The 13,640-nt window shown below is 41.5% G+C and overlaps 2 protein-coding genes across 4 annotated transcripts; one reads left to right on the forward strand and one right to left on the reverse strand.

The window, feature by feature from the left end:
- Window positions 1-1,797: 1,797 nt before the first annotated feature.
- On the forward strand, window positions 1,798-8,182 carry LOC103975803 (U-box domain-containing protein 44). Of its 2 annotated transcripts, XM_009390893.3 has the most exons (5): window positions 1,798-2,104; window positions 4,776-5,325; window positions 5,428-5,737; window positions 6,112-7,709; window positions 7,816-8,182. In XM_009390893.3, exons 2-4 carry the CDS (start codon window positions 4,789-4,791, stop codon window positions 7,689-7,691), a joined length of 2,427 nt encoding a protein of 808 aa, XP_009389168.2. In that variant the 5' UTR covers window positions 1,798-2,104; window positions 4,776-4,788; the 3' UTR covers window positions 7,692-7,709; window positions 7,816-8,182. The 2 variants fall into 2 exon arrangements, with proteins under 2 accessions (XP_009389168.2, XP_064952175.1); XM_065096103.1 differs by having other exon boundaries at window positions 6,112-8,182.
- Window positions 8,183-9,641: 1,459 nt separating this feature from the next.
- On the reverse strand, window positions 9,642-13,436 carry LOC103975802 (ALA-interacting subunit 5). Of its 2 annotated transcripts, none has more exons than XM_065096105.1 (8): window positions 13,117-13,436; window positions 11,904-11,962; window positions 11,732-11,806; window positions 11,570-11,653; window positions 11,397-11,467; window positions 10,830-11,130; window positions 10,405-10,694; window positions 9,642-9,886 (listed from the first exon to the last, which is right to left on the reverse strand). In XM_065096105.1, the coding sequence occupies exons 1-8, from the start codon at window positions 13,181-13,183 to the stop codon at window positions 9,829-9,831; spliced, it is 1,005 nt and encodes a 334-aa protein (XP_064952177.1). In that variant the 5' UTR covers window positions 13,184-13,436; the 3' UTR covers window positions 9,642-9,828. The 2 variants fall into 2 exon arrangements, with proteins under 2 accessions (XP_064952177.1, XP_009389166.2); XM_009390891.3 differs by having other exon boundaries at window positions 11,537-11,653; window positions 13,117-13,433.
- Between the last annotated feature and the right edge of the window lie 204 nt (window positions 13,437-13,640).

Below are 13,640 nucleotides of genomic sequence, written 5' to 3' on the forward strand. Positions count from 1 at the left end.
CCTTGTACAACATGTAGGGGGGGGACGGCCGAAGGCTTAATAGTCCCATTTTAGTTGGGTTGGTGGCCTCTTTAGGCTTGTAAATAAAGGTTGTGTCATGTGGACACGTGCGAGAGATTTTCGATCTATAATGGACCATTTTACCCTTTGTTGTGCAACGATTCAGAGCTTGTAAAGTATGTTTTGTAATTTGCATTGTCTATGAAGTGTTTTTCAGAGATGTTTGCTTGTGGATCCCGATTGAGGCGTTCTCTCTAAACCCGTTCTCTCTTTTGTTGGTCCTAAGGGACAATGGGAGGCTTCGAGGAGGCTGACCTTTGCGGACGGACACGCAAGGGTGCCGCACGACTTAGGTAAAACCAGCTAAGTCCGTGACAACACACTGCCAGAACCACGGGGTGCACGCCACGTCAAGTTCGGTACTGATACACTGTCTGACTTGACCATCCCAAGAGCTCGGGGCGATGTCGTATGCTTTTGGGACAATACTGTCTGACGCCGCTCAAGCACCCCTGAGGACGCCACCTCGTCAGAAAAGTTGTCTCGCCCTCACAAAGTCAGCGGTTATGTTGAATCGAGGCGCAACCAACTCTCACACACAGGTATAAATGCCCCCGTTCGATCCCGAGGAAGGGGGGAGAAAAAACAAGGAAATCCGAACTAAACTGACTTACTTGTCGGAGGGGCCAAAGTCGGGAGATACTCGACGAAGGCTATTTTGCAGGGAGGTGATCGCCGCCGAGTAGCAAGCATCTTCATCCCGAAGTTGTCATCTAGTGCGCAGAGGAGTGTGGACCAGCGGGTAGGGTTCTAACTAGCGCCAGCCTGCACCTTCCATCTCAAGGGCGTACTCACGAGGAAAGATTGCCAACTATCCCGGGGACAAAAGGACACATCTCGCCATAAACGACACTTAAGTCGGTTGACCTTAAAGTGCTAACCCCCAACCGCTCGCGAGGACTTAGCCGATCCTTCCGGCTCCCTCGCTTGAAACGCTCGAGAAGCGTAGCCACCTCATCATCCTACTCATTCCACCAGAAGTTCCCGACGTCGACCTACGGACCAAACCATACTGACTCATCAACCACGATATTTTTGTTCACTAACATATATATATTCATCAATAAATAAGTCAAAAATATTATATATATAATTATAATTATAAATTCCGTGAATAGCAAAGGAAAAAGCAATGAAACATCTCTGCCCCCGCCAGCTCACTGTTGCAAGATGGCATATGCATAGTTCTTTATTAAAGCACTTTCAAATAAAAAAAAAGTACATAAAAAGTTTTATATTATTAGAGTAGATTTTGATTATCCGATCCATCCGATATAAATGTCATTAGAATGGAAAAAATAAATCTTTAAGTGATTAGGATGGAGACGGAGACTTTGATTAATCACGACCAAGCATGATTTTGTTTTTTAATATTTTTTAAAATATTTATATACAAAAAATAATTTTTTGTCAATTTTATTTTTTTTAATTTCAAAGGATTTTTATACTAATAAACTGCATATAAAAATTATATGATGAATTTGTTTTTCTCTATCCTTCTTTGCCGACAATAGAAAAGGAATAAATTTCTAAAATACTAGTCAAATAATATTTACTTCATTCCAGCGAAATCTCATCCTATTTGTTGCGAAAGAAAATTCAAATAGCATTATTTTATTGATCACTAAAATATTTTTGTGGCACGAGTCTTGGTCTAAGTCGTTCACGTCCGACTCGCCAGGTTGACATCGTTCCCAAGTCTCCACGCGGTAACTACTACCTTCTTATTCCTTTTCACACCCCGCGCCTACGCATCGCTTCTCGTCTTCACTGCCCATTCCCCTCCTCAAGCCCCGAAAGCTCCAACCTATCGACCGCCCCACGACTCGACGAGGAGTCAAACCTCTCCTCACTCTTCTTCCCTTCTCTTTCTTCTCATCCCTCGATCCGTCCTCCCTCTCTCCGATCCCCCTCTGGACCCCCTCGCGGCGCCGGGGCGGAGAGCGTCGAGCCCGAGCCAGACATGGGCCCTGGCGGCATCCGCGGAGGCGGAAAATTAGGGTTCTTGTCCGTGTAAAGATCCCCAGGAAGAGTTCCAAATACGGTATGGATTTCTATGCCTAATTAGTGTCGGTAGATCTTCCAGACCCTGCGTCGGTGAAATGATCAAAATTTAACTTCGTTAGACTCTAGGAAGACCAATTACGGGTGAAGATTGACAAGATTAGATCTTTTTCATGATCATCGACATGGTTGGTTTTGGCACTGTCGAGACATTGGCACGTTTGGCTGGGGTGCTCCCCTCATCTCTGCTAATTTTGCTTGTTTCATTGTGGACATAGTTATTTCATGTTGCATGTATCGGACGGTTATCTTTGCTTAGGGAAAATACAGATTTATTTTGTCGCCAGAGGTTTATAGGATCCTTTGCGAAGATAAAGCCATAATCCTGAAGATAGAATAGGTCTAATAGTGGATTTATATACACAACAAAATGCATATTTGATTAAGCTCAACCTAGTTATCATCAAAATTCTCAACAACGTACATATTTGATTAAATTTCGATAACTGTTTTAAGTAAATGATTGGTCGAAAAACATGCAAGGGGAAGTTAAATGCAGCTCTTGACTTTGTATAACCTAATGTTTTGTCTCGTAGCTAATTTTTCTTATTTATAACTGTTAACCTCTATGGTGGGGAGTAAACCTTATAACCTTGTTATACGTCAACCTTATAACCTTGTTACATATGCTTATTGATGATAATATTTTGGTCTAGCCAATTCTTATTTTTGCTCCTACTTTGCAATGAGGTTGAACTTGGTCTTCTTGCGAGTTGAATTTTTACTTCAATCAATTGAACTATGACAACAGGTCATGATGAAATAAGCTCTTGTAGCATCTTTATTGGCAAGATCTAGTTTTATGTATTCAGGTCATTGATTGGATTGAGGCTATTGCTCCCCATTGAATATGTATAAATCTTTTTTCTTAAGGTTAAGGTCCGTTTTAGCCCATGTGGTTTTGGTCATAAACCTTTTAAGCTCTTATGGTTTACTCGTGTTTAAATAACCTCTACATTTTTAAAAATGTAACATATAAATCCTTTCCGTCAAGTCTGAGTTAACAGACGTTAGAGTCTGCCTACGTGGCATGCTAACTCACAATAAACTATTGATATAATGACACATGTAATTTAAGTTAAAAAAAACTGATAATAGGTCGATTTGAAAACGTGGACCAGTTGTCACGGCGGAGTGCTCCCACGCCTTCCACTTTCCCTGTATAATTGCCCACGTGATGAGCCACGCCAGCCTTGCTTGCCCCATCTGCTTCGCCTCCTGGTGCCACGCGCCCTTCCTCTTCGTGCTCCGCCGTCGAGAAGATGATACACCAGTTGTCGAGTAAGGGGCAGCGGGAGAGACGGAGAACCGAAACCTGAATAGGAGAACTACCAACGTTGGTAGCTGAAACATCAGCAAAGGCGGGGAACAACAGCTAGGGTTGAACAGAGTGGCTGTCATTGCTGTCGTTGCTATTGCTGCTGAGGTTTATGACAACGACGAGTCATTGCTACTAGTGTCGAAGCCCAACTAGGGAGGAGGTGTGCGGTTCAATCATATACCAGAAGCAGCCAATGAGGACAAGGATGAGGAAGCTTACAGCAATGATGAGGAGACGTAGGACGTGGAACGAGAGGACGAGTTCTATGGGCTCCTTACGGCCCCTCGCACTCGATCTACTAGCTGCACTGACGGAGAAGTCCTTCGTCGGTCGACACCGAGGTCCAGGGCTAGTGGCATCCTTGTGAGCGTGATGCTGTAGGCGGCCCTGCTCTCGGAAGAGCAGAGGCACCGAAGCTACAAGGTGGCTCTCAAGGTGAAAGAGCCATCGATAGGATCCTTCGCCCCTCTCTGTGCCCCGATTGATTTGATGACAGGGGAGAAGCTCCGGATGTCGAAGCGTGCAATGCGGCTAGTGATTTCCTCTTTGGGCCTGGGGGATCGGCTCTCCATTGTGGCCTGTTCGGCTGCCACAAGTGCTAAGAGGCTCCTCCCTCTACGACAGATGTCGAGGCAAGGCCATCGCACCGTTCGCCAGATCGTGGAAAGGTTCGTTTCGAAGGAAATTGATTAGACAGCCGGTCCACGTTTTCAAATCCATCTATTATCATTTTTTTTAAACTTAAATTATATGTGTCATTATATTAATAATTTATTATGAGTCAACATGTCACGAAGCATACTCTAACGTATGTTAACTCAAACTTGAGGGGAAGGGCTTATATGTTACGTTTTTGAAAATATAGAGATTATTTTAGACACGAGTAAACCATAAGGGTTTAAGAGATCCATGATCAAAATCACATGGACTAAAATGAACCTTAATCCTTTTTCTTATTATTGCAAGGATTTGGTATGTCGTGTAGGCATGTAGTTTTTCAACAACCTTGAATTTAAAAAATGACAAAATCAATCAAGAATTATAGTTTCAGTTGGTTCAGGCAGTTTCATGCTAGGTTGTGCTTGGCCTACCTGTATTGCGCCTTCAGCCACCTCTTCTATAATATGATCAGCCCTATTTTTAGCCTGTTTTGTCTGGCACAGAAAATGTGACAGATTGCTGTGCCATTGGTATTTAGATTCTTGAATGCAATTATTGTCCTGATACCACTGATCCATATTATTTCATAACTTAGTAATTTCCTTTTTTTTAATGTCTTACTGTTTTGTTTCTAACCTCTGAAGCTGCTAAATTTGTATCAATTGGTTAGATTTCTGGAAGAGATGGCAGAAAGTTGGGATGGTGGCCATTCAGATGATAGCTTCCGTGACAGTCTATACACTGAGCCTATATATGAAGCATTTCTTTGTCCCCTTACAAGGCAAGTTATGAGAGATCCTGTTTCCATAGAGAATGGGCAGACTTTTGAGCGGGATGCAATAGAGAAATGGTTCAAAGAATGCAGGGATAGTGGAAGGAGGCCAACCTGTCCGTTGACACACGAAGAGTTGAAGAGTACTGATTTAAACCCCAGTATTGCTCTGAGGAACACTATTGAAGAGTGGACCAAAAGAAATGAAGCTGTCCAGCTTGACAAAGCATGTAGAACACTGTCTCTCGGGAACTCAGAGATTGATGTTTTACAGTCTCTTAACTACATCACACATATTTGCCAGAAAAGCAGGTACAGCAAGCATGCTGTGCATAATGCAGAGTTAGTACCAATGATTTCTAGCATGCTGAAGAGTGGCAACAGGAAAGTGCGACTTAAAGCTCTAGAAACTCTTTGCATCATAGCTGAAGGGGATGATGATAATAAGGTTGTTTAATGTCTGTTGGACTTGCAGATGCTTTGGAGATTCTGGATGTGTCTTTCTTCCTTTCTTTCTGTATTGATAATATTTGAAAATGTTGTTTTGCAGGAAGTTATAGCTGCGGGTGACAACATCCGAATGATTGTGAAGTTTTTGTCACATGAGCATTCCCAAGAGAGAGAAGAAGCTGTGTCATTATTGTATGAGCTTTCAAAATCTGAATCTTTGTGTGAAAAGATCGGTGGAGTCAGTGGAGCAATTCTTATATTGGTTGGGATGGCAAGTAGTAAATCAGCAAATATCTTGACTGTAGAGAGAGCTGATAAGACATTAGAAAATCTAGAGAAGTGTGAGAACAATGTGAGGCAAATGGCTGAAAATGGCAGATTGCAGCCACTTCTTACCCTTCTCCTGAAAGGTGCTTTCTGCTGCTTAATTATTGCCCATCTCTACTAGTCCTGTTTCGTTCCTTGTTCTTTTCCTCTATTTTGACAGTGCTTATGTGATTTCTCTTTTAGTATATGTTTATCTGAATGTTCCTAATTTCCTATTTTTCTATTGTTTATCAATACATATTATTTCTCTCAGAAATTGTCCTGTTCTAATTGTTTATCATGCTAGTGGGCTCCTTTTTTCTATTTACTCTTTTTTTTCCTTATGCTGGTTTGTGTTTTTCTTTGTTCTGGTGGTGGTTTTAAATAAAGGAGATATCTTAAACAGTTTCTACATATGCTGACACCAACGTCTTCTAAATGCAATTCTCTCTCTAAATTTATATATAAAACCTTGCAGGGTCACCTGAAACACGGCTGTCAATGGTTTCTTACCTTGGAGAGCTTGTTTTGAGCAATGATGTGAAAGTCTTTGTAGCCCAGACAGCAGGTTCAGTTTTAGTTGATGTCATGAAAAGTGGGAGTAATCTGGCAAGAGAAGCTGCTCTCAAGTCTTTGAATCAGATCTCATCTTATGAGACCAGTGCAAAGATACTTATTCATGCAGGCATCCTTCCCCCACTTGTCAAGTACCTTTTCACTGTAGGCATCAACCAACTACCCATGAGGATGAAAGAGGTATCTGCAACAATTCTTGCCAACGTTGTGTCCTCAGGTGCTAATTTTGAGTCCATTCCTCTTGACCAAGATCGTAGGACTTTGGTTTCTGAAGACATTGTTCACAATCTCCTCCATCTAATCAATAACACTGGACCTGCTATTGAGTGCAAGCTCCTTCAGGTGCTTGTTGGGCTTACAAGTTCTGCCACCACTGTTGTGAATATAGTTGCTGCAATAAAAAGCTCTGGTGCTACCATTAGTCTCATTCAGTTTGTTGAAGCTCCACAGAAAGATGTTCGAATGGCTTCTATAAAACTTCTGCAAAATATATCTCCCTACATGTGCCAAGAGCTGGCTGATGCTTTGCGTAGTACTGGTGGCCAGCTCAGCAGTTTGATTAATGTCATTGCAGAGGACAATGGGATCTCTGAAGAGCAAGCTGCTGCTATCGGACTCCTTGCTGACCTTCCTGAGAGTGACACTGGTTTAACTAGGAGGCTCCTGGAGGAAGGTGCTTTCAAGATAGCCTTTTCCAAAGTGGTCAGTATCAGGCAAGGGATAGCTCGTGGGGGGCGCTTTGTCACTCGGTTTCTGGAAGGGCTTGTTAGGGTTCTCTCCAGGCTCACATATATTCTGGAGGGTGAACCTGAGGTCATTGCCCTTGCTCGTGAGTACAGTCTTGCCTCACTCTTTACTGATCTGCTTCAGATGAATGAACTGGACAAAGTGCAAAGAGTTTCGGCACTGTCACTGCAAAATCTCTCCAAGCAGTCAAAACATCTGACACAGGTCCCAGTCGTTCCAGAGCCACGATTTTTCTGTTCCATATTTCCTTGTCTAGGCAAGCAACCAGTTATAACCGGGCTATGTCGAGTCCATCATGGTTTCTGTTCAATAAAGCATAGCTTCTGTTTGTTGGAAGGGAAGGCAGTAGAAAAGTTGGTTGCTTGTTTAGATCATACAAACGAGAAAGTTGTTGAGGCTGCTTTAGCAGCATTGTGCACTCTTTTGGATGATGATGGGGACATCGACCAAGGAGTATCGGTGTTGGATGAGGCAGATGGGATTAAACCAATTCTGGATATATTGCGTGACAATCGAACGGAGATACTTAGGCAGAAAGCTGTGTGGGCGGTTGAGAGGATTTTGAGGAATGATGACATAGCTAATGAGATTGCGGGGGATCAGAATGTTGGGACAGCATTAGTTGAAGCATTTCGGCACGGGGACTATAGGACGAGGCAAATTGCGGAGCGAGCACTGAAGCATGTGGATAAGTTACCCAACTTCTCTGGGATTTTCACAAAAAAAGGGGGATAAGAGGTGGAAGGATGAAAGGTTTGTATCACATTTAGACGCATTTTCATACTCTCATTTGTATCTTCATTTCTATTTTGAACTCAAAACTTTGATGACATTTTCTTGTCAATTTCTTGGTGAAAAGGGTTTAAAGGGTGTTGATGGCCAAATTACCTACTTGGTGACTCCAAAGAGAGAGAGAGAGAGAGAGAGAGAGAGAGAGATTGTAGAGCAAGTGCCAAAGACGCATGAAATTTGCGTAGCTTCTCTCGGTTATGTCCAAGGATGTGCTGCTGATGGCCGAGAGAAAGAATTGAATGTTCGGTTGTATATGGACTTTGAATGTACGTTTGTCTCTCTCTGTCCATTATGTTTCACATTCCAAATTGGTTAGAGATATAAAATGACTTACTGAGAGTCATCTAGTGTGGTCGAGTTAGATGTTGTGTAAGCATGCAGGTTGCTTATGTATGATGTATTTTGCAATAAAGGTTTCATGGCATGCTAGAAAAGCAATAGGGTTATGGTTGGATGCCTGTTTTCTAATTAGTCAACCATATCCAGCCTCACTATACACATTTGATACTAACCTTTGTCTATATCTAGCTATGACAATGGGTCAACCAATTATAAAGCTCACCTTGATCTCATAAAAATAGATGATATTAGTTTTCTCTCATTTCATTATAATTAAACCATGAGAATACATGTAACTGAGAATTGTACTTTCAGATATCAGACCTACATCCTATACAAGTCTGTGTATCAAAAGTCTATGTATCAACACACACGGTATGTCAACTAATGCCACAGTGCTAGAAGTGGAGGAGATAGAGAAGATGAAGTATGTGAAGATGGAACAAAGAACGACCAAGGAGAAAAGATGAGAAGGATGTGAAGATGGAGCAAAGAACGATGATGAAGATAGATTGAAGGAGAAAAGATGAGAAGGATGTGAAGATGGAGCAAAGAATGATGATAAAGATAAGGATGAGGAACAACAACAAAGTCGGAGAGGAGTGCCATCAGCAAGCCAACCAGGAGAGAGTACAAGCAGCAAGCGATGAACGGCAGAGTGATAGGGCATATTTTGGTAACCTGCCCTTCGACCACTATCCGCAGCCACATCAACGTCAAGGTCAACACACTGGACCCCACCCCCCGGTTAACACCGTCTCGCAAAGGTCGGACGACACCGACCGAGTACCATGCCGCCTCATAAAAATCGGGTCAGCACCGATCGAGTATAGTGCCGTCCCGCAAAGATCGAGACGGCACCGACCGAGTATCGTGCCACCTCATAAAAATCGGGTCTGCACCGTCTGAGTATAGTGCCGTCCTGCAAAGATCGAGACGGTGCCGACCAAGTGTCGTGCCGTCCCGCAAAGACTGGGACGATGTCGACCGAGTACTGTGGCGTCTCGCAAAAGTCATGTCGGCACCGTCCAAGTACAGCGCCACCCCGTAAAAGGCAGGATGACGTCAACCAAGTACAGCGCCGCCTCGTAAAGGTCGGGACGACTCCACCGCACAACGTCGTGACGCCCAATGTCGGCCCCAAGAGTAAGTCCCACCACCCGGAGAGTCGACAACCATAAATATGATAAGTACAACTGGTCTCCCACTGGAGGGATAAAACCCTATCGCGGGGCCAGCGACAGGGGGGGTCTTTGGCTAATTTTTCCACCCAGTGCTAACAAGATCTTTGGAGGAGTCGAAGTCGGGAGCCTCCTTCCCGACCCTGACCTGTGTGCAGGGACCGGAGATAGAGAGGCAGGCGGCCAGCCAAGGGGAGCTTCTAGACTTTGAAGCCAGAGCCCAAGCCCGACCTCACTTGACGACGATCCCCGCCGCCCGAGCGCCGACATGGATGATCTTACGCATCCGGTACCGAACCAAGCCGTGTTGACTCTCTCTGCCATGACGTAAAGGATTACTATCAGAACCTAGGAGAGGTAAGCCCGTACTACATGCGGACAGTCCGAAATTGGTGGTCCACATGTCCATTATATTTCAGATAAGTTCATATCGATCCACATGTCGATTATATTACAAATAAGGCATTCATTTAAGTACATGAATATCTTGTTTGGTTGAAAGAAAACTTTCGCACGCACAGGTTTTTAGTGACTCAGGAATGAAAATTGAGCTAAGGCTTCTAGTAATGTCCATCAGGATTCCTGTTCCAAGATAAGTATGAAGGATCTCCAAGAGTCCTGCAAAAGGATCGTGTCGAATTAGCTCAACTAACAATCATCATGAACCATTCAATTGCAATGTGCAAGCAATCAGGCTTTCATTCACTGCATTAGCTCTAAAAGAGATATGTAGTATATACCTATGGCAGCAGTTTGCATTTCTATCATATTCAATTCAAATTAGTTAACTGCAAACCAAATATTTCCCAGCATGCATCAGTTTCAAAATTTATCCCCTAAAAGTAGGAACTTACATAGACCAAGAGGATTATAAGAAAAAACTGCAATATTCTATATCATATTGGTTAACAGAATAATATTTGTTAATCATAGATCTAAATTCAAGAGAATTTTATAAGTAAAAACTGCAATATTCTATATGATATTGGTTAACAGAGTAATAATTTTTAACCATAAATCTATATTCAAAATTTTTGGTTACATAAAGATTTTAACGAATACCACATGTTTCAGTAGACTGTGAGATATGAAGGAACACAATATATTTGCCAATAAATGACATGCAAGAAGCTTACCTTGGTTTCAGCAAATACAGAACTATGAAGGCCATTGCAAGAAATAGGCATAGACTACCAACTGTGAGATAAGCAGTACCGAGGAAATCATTTTTCCCACCTATCCAGGAGGTAGTTGAAAGTACCAATTTTTTCTTCCCCTCAAAACTATATGTGTTGTAGTTGTTCTGTATCGTCACTGTTATTTGGTCATTGGCATCAAGGTCCATTTCGATTCTGCCATATAGTTTTCTGAATTTTGGCAGGGCAGCTGTTCTCATCCAAACAATGAGATCTTCTTGCTCGCTCAACTACAAGTTGTATAACACAAATAACCAATATGTTGAGTAAAGAAATAACAAATGACAATAGGACTAACAGATAACACGAGACAAGAATAATTGAAGAATACACGGGATGCAGAATCAAAGAAATACAACACTTACAGGTATGCTGGCATTGAGCTTGGCGCCTCCTATCAGACCTCCCATCTGGAAATTCTTGGGATAAACATTATTTCCAAATTTATGTTCTTTGTCACTTTGCCAGGCTATATTCTTTTTATTCACCTCAATTGTTTTACTGTCTATTGCAAATGAGTATGTATCGTTGAACAAGCTCCAAGCAATGAGGCCACATGGAACAATTACAGAGCCATCTGAAGTTGTGGCTTCAGGTGCACAGTTAGTGGTTACTTTCTCACTTGCCTTGCTTCTTAGTTGCTTATCGCTTCGGCTTTTAACATACCTAATTTACCAATTCGAATTTGCAGTCAGTAAGAGGAAAACTTATGTAAGACGTAAAACAGTTCCTATTCGTTATCACAGAAATAATAATAATAAAATAACTTCAAATTTTTGAAGTATATCTGTGACGGAGATTTGTAGCTATGTGAAGGATAAAGAGTAAAAGAAGTCTGTGTTGTATGGATAGACAGTAAATTTCATATACTGTGAACAAATCATCCAGGAATAATTGACAAGGAATAAGAGGTCTTAGAAAGTTATTCAAACCTGCGATGGTTCTGATAGAAGTTGTCAAGCTCATAATAAATATGAACAGGACCATCCATGTGCCTTGGCACCTGAATTATGAATTATTACACAAAACCCAAATAAGACTAATGAACTGAAACCATGGCAATTGTACTTACAGTTAAAGTTCTGGAACAAGTTTTATTAGTCACACTGCTTTGAATGAATGCCACTTTGTCATTCTGTGATTGCTCAGGAATGCAGTCCACGTCATATTGATAAACAATTTCAACCACCTACTTGTTGATCAAGCAATAACCAATTCATTAAAATCCAAATCCACAGGAGATAAACCACAGAAAAAGTGAACTTACTTGCTCTGATGCAGACAAGGAAGCAAGTCCAATTGGAATGAAGATGATTCCTATCAAAGCGAATGTCGTTACTACCTGCAAAATAAAGGGACAGCATACCAAAATAACAGGAGCTCAATTTTTGCTTAAAAAAGCTTTTCATTTTAAATTTTGAAGGATAAGCAGTACTTACAATCATTGGAGTTAGTAGAGGTTTGCAAGCAGGAAGCTCTTGTTGTGTAAATCTCGAATCTAAATTTTTTTATGAAAAAAAAACAGTTTAGTATCATTTAGAAAAGGATAATATAAGGTCATTGAGAGAAATGTAAAAACATGGTTTCAAAAACTTGCTTAAACATGATTAATGTGTTTAGGTAGTACACAAAAGCAACTCTAATGCAGCTACTAAAAACATCGTATAAAACTAGCAGGGGAAGCATATAAGATGTGCACTACAGCATGCATGACTTTTACATGGTTCACCCAATCCGGGCTGTCCTTTGTTCTGAGATGCTAAAGAGATATACATAAACAAAAAAAAAACCAAGTGCAATTATTTCTCATAATTTTAAACCCTTTTTGATAAATATTGCACTCTAAATAATCTTTGTCTCTCCCCATTTGTACAAAACCTTACAATCCAGATTATCCAAAATAGAATATGATCAAAATCTATCTAAATCATAAAGTGTCCAGAGTGATATTAGATTGAATAGATGTTACTTCTGTAGATTCGTCCAAAAAACAAATTATACTGAAAGAGATAGCATGCTTCATGGTGCCAATTATTACTTCTGAAGTTTAAGAGGGCTTTCGAGAGAAGTTATACATGATCTCCTTTGAATTAATAATCTACAAAAGGTTATTCAAAAGTGACATAGATATCGCTGAAAAAGATAAGTCAAGAGCATAATTCTTTTCAATTACAACTTCATACACACAGGTACAAAGTGGAAATAAACAAATGAATGCACTTTATTTATACTTCGAAAGCATAATTCGAAATATATCGTTCGGTATAAATAAGTCGAACAAATATTAGAGGCGTCGTGTGATCTCATCCTCAGCTTTATTTATACTTTTTCTCTATGTAATCTGAAAGGGATTCATAACACAACTTGAAGCCTGTACTTTTTCATACTACATGCTAAAGCTATACTTTTTCGTCCATTGGAAAAGATCTGTTCTGCTATAACTTACAATCTACAGGGAATTGGAAGAGCGAATTACTTGAAACTCGAGTAGATATATTAGCTATATAGAGATCACGAGAACTCTATCCTGATCAGAGAAGCAATAATATGCAATAATATGGACAACGGAGTAGAATATACAAGCAGTTAAGGGTGCTGCTGACGAACTACAGATTGAAGAGGAATAAGGAAAGAAAGGATGAAATGACCTACATTTGGGTTTCTTGGATTTCCTCCTCGGCTCGGCTGGGCCGTCGCTTGGGGACGTCGAATCTCCCATTGGATTGATATCAAAGAAGAGATCGAGATGCGAACCAAGAGGAGATCGAGCAGCAGGTAAGCCACAACCGTTGGAGGACGGAGGAGGGAGGAGGGAGGAGAAAACGAAGTAGGTATTGAAAGGAGCGTCTTTTCCGCCCCAGGAAGCCACAACCGTTGGAGGCGACAGGTCCCTACCGGGGTGGTGGTAGGCCGTAAGCGGACCGCAGGCTATCGGGGACGAGTCCTAGACCACGATCCGATCCATCTGTGTTCGGATCTTTTAACGATAGGGCACACGATCCGATCCGCGAAGACATATATTCATGAAAGAAATATACGCATTTTAATAATCGGAAGATATTAATTAAAAGCTTGCGGCCCCAAATATCCTTTCTGCTCCGCATGAACCGAGTCCGCCACCGATTGACTCAGTCCGAGTCATATATTTGTAGCCGAACAACTCGGCCGAACCTTCC

Source organism: Musa acuminata, chromosome BXJ2-2 (assembly GCF_036884655.1).
Source record: "Musa acuminata AAA Group cultivar baxijiao chromosome BXJ2-2, Cavendish_Baxijiao_AAA, whole genome shotgun sequence".
NCBI classification, from domain to species: domain Eukaryota; kingdom Viridiplantae; phylum Streptophyta; class Magnoliopsida; order Zingiberales; family Musaceae; genus Musa; species Musa acuminata.